The sequence below is a fragment of the Anastrepha obliqua genome, chromosome 4 (genome assembly GCF_027943255.1).
Source record: "Anastrepha obliqua isolate idAnaObli1 chromosome 4, idAnaObli1_1.0, whole genome shotgun sequence".
Classification (NCBI taxonomy): domain Eukaryota; kingdom Metazoa; phylum Arthropoda; class Insecta; order Diptera; family Tephritidae; genus Anastrepha; species Anastrepha obliqua.
Window position 1 is genome coordinate 20,869,713 of NC_072895.1, and position 6,300 is coordinate 20,876,012.

General features: G+C 35.6%; 4 protein-coding genes across 4 annotated transcripts; 3 read left to right on the top strand and 1 right to left on the bottom strand.

The window, feature by feature from the left end:
* Nucleotides 1-263: 263 nt before the first annotated feature.
* LOC129245904 (SOSS complex subunit B homolog) lies at nt 264-1,301 on the top strand. Its single transcript, XM_054884342.1, has one exon. It carries the CDS (start codon nt 376-378, stop codon nt 1,177-1,179), a length of 804 nt encoding a protein of 267 aa, XP_054740317.1. The 5' UTR covers nt 264-375; the 3' UTR covers nt 1,180-1,301.
* On the bottom strand, nt 1,239-2,204 carry LOC129245905 (uncharacterized). The gene is made up of 4 exons (XM_054884343.1): nt 2,048-2,204; nt 1,854-1,973; nt 1,643-1,793; nt 1,239-1,572 (listed from the first exon to the last, which is right to left on the bottom strand). Exons 1-4 carry the CDS (start codon nt 2,105-2,107, stop codon nt 1,274-1,276), a joined length of 630 nt encoding a protein of 209 aa, XP_054740318.1. The 5' UTR covers nt 2,108-2,204; the 3' UTR covers nt 1,239-1,273.
* Nucleotides 2,205-3,514: 1,310 nt separating this feature from the next.
* LOC129244719 (LDLR chaperone boca) lies at nt 3,515-4,335 on the top strand. The gene is made up of 2 exons (XM_054882514.1): nt 3,515-3,741; nt 3,798-4,335. The coding sequence occupies exons 1-2, from the start codon at nt 3,595-3,597 to the stop codon at nt 4,206-4,208; spliced, it is 558 nt and encodes a 185-aa protein (XP_054738489.1). The 5' UTR covers nt 3,515-3,594; the 3' UTR covers nt 4,209-4,335.
* A 187-nt stretch (nt 4,336-4,522) lies between these two features.
* LOC129244482 (ribulose-phosphate 3-epimerase) lies at nt 4,523-5,984 on the top strand. The gene is made up of 4 exons (XM_054882125.1): nt 4,523-4,882; nt 4,948-5,133; nt 5,225-5,416; nt 5,479-5,984. Exons 1-4 carry the CDS (start codon nt 4,697-4,699, stop codon nt 5,602-5,604), a joined length of 690 nt encoding a protein of 229 aa, XP_054738100.1. The 5' UTR covers nt 4,523-4,696; the 3' UTR covers nt 5,605-5,984.
* The last annotated feature ends 316 nt before the right edge of the window (nt 5,985-6,300 follow it).

Consider the following 6,300-nt stretch of genomic DNA (forward strand, 5'->3'; position numbering starts at 1 on the left):
AAATGAACATGTAAATTTTCAGCTACTCAACTCACCCTCAGACGTTGCAACCATTCATACAACAATGGACTTAGATCAAAATATTTTGATCTTCATTTAACTGGTTGAACAATTTTACCAAAATCGGTCTAAGTGATCGCAATCTCTATAAATTTTTAGTTAATACAACCAGTCGATGCTAAGTTTAGAACTGTAGCCTTTGCGTAACGATTTATTTCTTGCATCTGCTGTTGTCAAAAGCAACTCTGTTATATACATTTGTAAACATTTCGTACGTATGGATGTGAGATTTTAATAAGAGTGCTCAAGAAAGAACGGCATTTATTTTGTTTATTTATTTTACACCCAAATTTAACAAATTTCCATAATTTTATAATGTACAACGGTGAATGCAGCATACTCATCAAAGATATCAAGCCTGGATTAAAGAACATCAACGTTATTTTCATTGTTTTGGAAATAGGGACTGCCACTGTAACTAAGGAAAATAGAGAGGTTCGAAATTTCAAAGTTGGAGATCACTCTGCCTGTATTAATGTTTCTATTTGGGATGAACCAGGAAAGCTAATAGCACCTGGCGATATTATTAAGTTGACAAAAGGATACGCCTCTATTTGGCGTCACTGTTTAACACTATATTCAGGCAAAAATGGTGAAGTTTACAAGATTGGGGAATTTTGTATGATTTTCAACGAGCAAATCAATATGAGTGAACTGAAAAGACCTGACCAACAACAGCAACAACCTCAAGGCTTAGGAGGGATAGGTAATCCTCAATTGATGGCAAACACCACTGCAGTCACCGGACCTGTGGCTGCTGCTAATAATAGCGGCACGGTAACTCCTTCACAACAAGTGCAACAGGCTGGCAGTAATGGATCCACTACCCAAGGAGGGCAAAGAATCATTGGAACATCCATAGGTGGGGCAATCCAACAGGCGAATGCAGCAACTACGCCTAAAACTGGAAATATCCAACAAATAGCACAGCTACCTCAAAAACAACAACTAAGTAGTGGCCCAGTGTCTGCTAATACGAATGCTAGTGCCGCCGTGCAACAAACAACACAACCAGTGACCACCCCAGCAGCTGGTGTACAATCTCAAGCAACTAAGCCGAACCGTGGTGGCCGCACAGGAGGCACTCGTTCTAGCAATCTTAAAAACGAGCGCAGGTGAATAATATTAGTTTGCAAAGATAATGATTGGGAGACCAAATTTAATGAATACATGTATAATCATGAAACGTTAATTTGTACTTTATTTATCAATTCTAAATATATACAAATCTATTAAAATCAGGCTTGCTGCAGCATTGTGTTATGTATTTCGGCAGCGTTGTTTCGTATAACCCACATAATTTTTTTGGCCGAATTAGATAAATTAATAGGTGCAACCTGGTCCAAGTATGTTGAACTTTTGAATCCTTAGGATTACAGCCCCTGGAAAAACCATCGTTAAAATGAACAATGTCTATTCCCTCTTTTATGGCTTTCCGCAAGGTCATGTTCGATATAATAGTATTGAGGTTATTAGCAAGTACATCCACGATTATCCGCGTTAGGTAGTGATCTAAAATCAAGTATACCAGAATGAGAATTCAGCTAATCGTATACATATGGTAAAATGCTAAGAGCTGAACCTTTGATAAAAAAAATTAATTTCGGATCTTGCTTTGCTTTCGCCCATAGAAATGGCGTTATAAAGATTCGGCTGCCATCTGACAGTTTTATCTCTGTGGCTTTGTTTTCTTGTAACTCCTGGACACGTTTTTGTTCGATTAATTTAAGAAGCTGTTAAAGAAATTTAATATTTGTAATATTAATAAAGATCTAGTTTTTATACGCGTTTACATTAGCTTCCTTTAATTCGGATATAATACGCCGCGTTGTGTATGCAACACCGGTCCAGTTTTCTGGCAGACTGCCCATTTGTGGATTTGGGCAAGCCAATAACAAAGGAACGCTTGGGTCCTGTACAGATAACTTTAAATTAGTATAACGACGGGGGTGCATATAAAAACAGCAATGGAATACTAGAAAAATACCAAATTTTGAACTGCGAATTCCTCCACCGCAACGGGTTCACCATAATTGTTCAAAAACATGATTTCCCCGCAAAACTAGCAAAATTACGAAATATTCAAAGGTACTCCCGTACTCCTATTGTGCATTTAAACGTTCAGGTTTTGCCTTTGTATTTGTTTACACATACGGCTTGCCAACAACAAGGCGAATTGAGTATTGAGGTGGCGCCATTAAAAAACAGTTTCTTTATTCTGACGTTAGTTCCCTTCGCAATACAAAACAAACAATAGTAGGAGAAATTGCATGTTCGTAAAAATGCAGTGAATGGCTTGGTAATATTGTGATTTGTGAGATTACAATTAAACAAACTGATGCAAAAGGAAGGGCCGCGAGTTAAATTGTTAAAGCACAAATGCATGTAAAACCCCCAAACGCGTTTTTATGCGGAAAAAGCCGTGGCTAGAACGTGTGTATGTGTGCGTACAATTACAATACTTGTGTTTGGTTGTTTTCATTGCATTCGCCTACTTCTTTTCTTCACAAATAAGTCATTTTTCTTTCTTTTGCTTGTTTATTCATAGACTCTTACGACACAACCTTCAATGAAATTTCCAATCAAGGCTTGCTGTATGTATTTGGTGCTTAATGTATTTGGTCATTCATGCTATGAAAACTTTTGAGTCATATACATACATCTGTGAAGCAATGGACTGCCATTTTGCATGTTTGACAACCAATTGCTACTTTTTCTGACGCTCGCATGGGCAGCATGTTTAATAATTTTAGTTTTCAAGACTATGCATTAACTTTCTTTGCAAAAAGGATTCAACCAGAATTACGTCGCCATTCTTTCCTATTCATCGTAGAAATCAAATGATGCCTTCAAACAATCAAGAATGGAAGCACAATATATCGCTTACTTGGTGACATTTTCACATTTCTGGCTTTCAATGGAAGCTGGCAATTCATGTCGAAATGTAATTAAAATATTGCAATCGCATTCAATCAAATTAAGTTAAAAAAGGGAAACTACGCTAGCAATTTCGTTTTTTCACGGAGTGAGGAGTCCCTTTTTGCACTTAGGCCTAAAATATTGTTTACCTAGACGGCTAATTGAGTACTGAAGGTGGCGTTTTCAAAAATTTGAGCGATTCTAAATTGTTTTTCTTTAAACAGTTTTCGTTTGTAGCAGATTTGCCGTACGGCAGAGAGAGAGAGAGAGTTGCAAGGTTTTGTGCCTTCCGACGTGCATCACGTGTGTGGCGCCTTCGACTAAAAAACACATTTATTTCTCTGCCAGTTGAAGTCATTACCGCATGGACTTATTTTGACGGGCCTAATACTCATTAAAATCTTGACAAATAAACCACCAAATTGCAAAAATGAAATACATGTAAATGTTGTTTTTGCTTTAGCGAAGTCACCTTCCATGAATTCGCCTTGATTAGCCACACACATTTTGAATGAATGTGTATGTAATGACGTGTTTTGTTTACGAGTCGTTTGTGAACAGTTGCTTTTTCATTATTTGGTAGAAATAGAAAGTTAAAATATTTACTGCTCAAATATGCGGCTTTTGATATTATTGGCTTTATTGGTACTAGTGCCAAATACAATTAGCAAGAAGGAAAAAGGGCCAAAACCTGAATGGGCGAAAAAAGACATACGTGATTTCACGGATGCAGATATGGAACGGTTGCTAGACCAGTGGGAGGTAAGATGCTGTGCGATAAATGAAATCATTCTAATCACATTAAAAAATATTTCCAGGAAGATGAGGATCCCTTGGAACCCGATGAACTTCCAGAGCATCTACGCCCAATGCCTAAACTAGATTTATCCAATCTTGATAGTAGCAATCCTGAGAATTTATTAAAAATGTCTAAAAAAGGGCGAACACTTATGACATTCGTGTCTGTTGGTGGAGATCCAACCCGCGAGGAAGCTGATACCATTACAAAATTATGGCAAACTAGCCTATGGAACAATCATATACAAGCTGAGCGATATATGGTGAATGATGATCGTGCAATATTCCTTTTTAAAGACGGTTCTCAAGCTTGGGACGCTAAAGATTTCTTAATAAAACAAGCGCAATGTAAAGGCGTTACAATTGAAAACAAGGAATACCCAGGCGAATGGAGTATAAGTAGTGGTTCAAAAGACAAGCAAGAACTGTAGGGAGAATTTTGTAAATTTCACTCAAATATCTTTCATTAATTGTAAAATTTGCCAATCATTGTAAGTTGAAGGAATTTCATTAAGATTAATAATCAAATAAGAACAAATATATGCATAAATTTTCATATTTTCGCGAAACAAGTGTAATAAAAACAACAACGGTAGTAATTTCAAGTTTTTGGAGAAAATCGGAGTTTAAATTTTACTCAATAAGTAGAAACTACAAATTACTGAATTTCGCTTTGATTTTGCAATCGTTCATACAAAATTTCAGTGTGAAACACAAAAACCAATTTTTAAACTTGGTTTGTTTTTTTTATTTTGTGTAAATAGTTTCTTTGACAATTGATCTATTGTGAATTGGCCTTCTAATGGAACGGCTTGCACATTTTAATCTGACTTTGTTGACAGTTTCGACCCTTAAATTTGACCGATTCGAAAACATACATTCCGTTTGATTCCTTAAAAATTATAAAGAATCTAAAGCAATGCCAGTGACAGCGAAAATAGGACCATCAATTTTGAATGCTGATCTAGCAGATTTGGCTAATGAGTCGCAGAAGTTGTTGAATAATGGCGCTGATTACCTACATCTCGACGTAATGGATGGCCACTTTGTGCCAAACCTTACTTTTGGTCACTCACTAGTAAAGTGTTTGAGAAATAAAATTAAGGTAAAATTAAAGCATGGATATCGCTATGCGATATTAAACTATTTTATTTTGTATATATTAAATAGAAAGAGTTTTTCGAGACGCACATGATGGTATCACGGCCGCAGCAATGGATTGAACCAATGGCTGATGCCGGTGTTAACCTTTACACATTCCATATTGAACCAGTAATGGAGGAAGTTTCAGATGTTTGCCGGAAAGTACGTGAATCAGGAATGAAAGTAGGATTAGCTCTGAAACCGGGTACCGAAGTACGACATTGCAATTTGAATCACAACAATTTTTATACAAACTGGACTGTGGTGATAAAAATGCCGTGTATTTATTTATTTATGTATGTAGGTTCAAGTGGTTGAAAAGTACGTAGATATGGCAGACGTTGTGCTAGTAATGACTGTCGAACCTGGCTTTGGTGGACAATCATTTATGGGTAATATGATGCCAAAAGTGGAGTGGCTACGTCAGCACTATCCAAATTTAGATATTGAAGTTGATGGCGGCGTTGGACCAAATACTATAGAATTTTGCGCGAAAGTAAGAAATGCTTATTACTTAATTTTTGTGCTAATACCTTATGAGCATATTCAAATTTTTAGGCTGGCGCAAATATGATTGTTTCTGGCACAGCTGTTATACAAGCACCTAATCAGCGAAATGTTATAAATTTGCTCAGGAGCACCGTGGAAAAGTACACAAATAACACATGTACACATGTGCACTAAGAATTCGACTTGTTCGGAATTCAGGGCCTTACCAAACCATAGTGCCGATCATGGCTTGTATGCGTTCTGGTGAAATCTTATCAAATTCACATCACGTAATTCAACGTAGTTCATAATTCAACAAATATTTCTTTGAAACCGATCGTGATTGAATGAATATTGTTTATTAATGAATGTTAGCATTGTTTATTATTTGATACTATATTACCTGAGCGCACCCCGATCGGCTTTATGGTGTGAGGTGGTCCTTAAATTGTACTTATAGATTATGAATGGTTAATAGTTGGGAATGAAAAATTTTTGGAGAAAATGATATTCTTGTACAAATATATTGTAGAACATATATATTGTAGAAATTTTTTATGTAAGAAAATTTTTTCTATGACAAAAGACAAAATAAATAAAGTATGTAATACCTAACCAAAAGCCATTTCATTGGTTGTTTTAAAAACTTTCAGTCAATAAAACCAAATGATTCTTGTGCCATTTATTTATTTTCATTAACATTTATGTATGTATATATATATGCATTTTTATTCCTTTTTCTTTTATTAATATATGGTATATATGTATGTATGTATGATGACATATATATATTTATCTGTATGTATATTACACTTTTACAAATGTTTTGTTTCTGTGTATTTCCTTATCACTTTCAAATAAATTTTCATATGCTTTAGCAATACTTTAACA

What these genes read in the sequence shown, in the direction of transcription:
- LOC129245904 (XM_054884342.1), top strand. Translation starts at nt 376, where the DNA reads ATGTACAACGGTGAATGCAGCATACTCATCAAAGATATCAAGCCTGGA.
- LOC129244482 (XM_054882125.1), top strand. Translation starts at nt 4,697, where the DNA reads ATGCCAGTGACAGCGAAAATAGGACCATCAATTTTGAATGCTGATCTA. An exon ending in GTTTGAGAAATAAAATTAAG is followed by an intron (nt 4,883 to 4,947) that starts GTAAAATTAAAG and finishes TATATTAAATAG; the next exon opens with AAAGAGTTTTTCGAGACGCA. An exon ending in CTCTGAAACCGGGTACCGAA is followed by an intron (nt 5,134 to 5,224) that starts GTACGACATTGC and finishes TTATGTATGTAG; the next exon opens with GTTCAAGTGGTTGAAAAGTA.
- LOC129245905 (XM_054884343.1), bottom strand. Translation starts at nt 2,107, where the DNA reads ATGTTTTTGAACAATTATGGTGAACCCGTTGCGGTGGAGGAATTCGCA. An exon ending in AATTCGCAGTTCAAAATTTG is followed by an intron (nt 1,974 to 2,047) that starts GTATTTTTCTAG and finishes TTATCTGTACAG; the next exon opens with GACCCAAGCGTTCCTTTGTT. An exon ending in CCGAATTAAAGGAAGCTAAT is followed by an intron (nt 1,794 to 1,853) that starts GTAAACGCGTAT and finishes TTTCTTTAACAG; the next exon opens with CTTCTTAAATTAATCGAACA.
- LOC129244719 (XM_054882514.1), top strand. Translation starts at nt 3,595, where the DNA reads ATGCGGCTTTTGATATTATTGGCTTTATTGGTACTAGTGCCAAATACA. An exon ending in GGTTGCTAGACCAGTGGGAG is followed by an intron (nt 3,742 to 3,797) that starts GTAAGATGCTGT and finishes AAATATTTCCAG; the next exon opens with GAAGATGAGGATCCCTTGGA.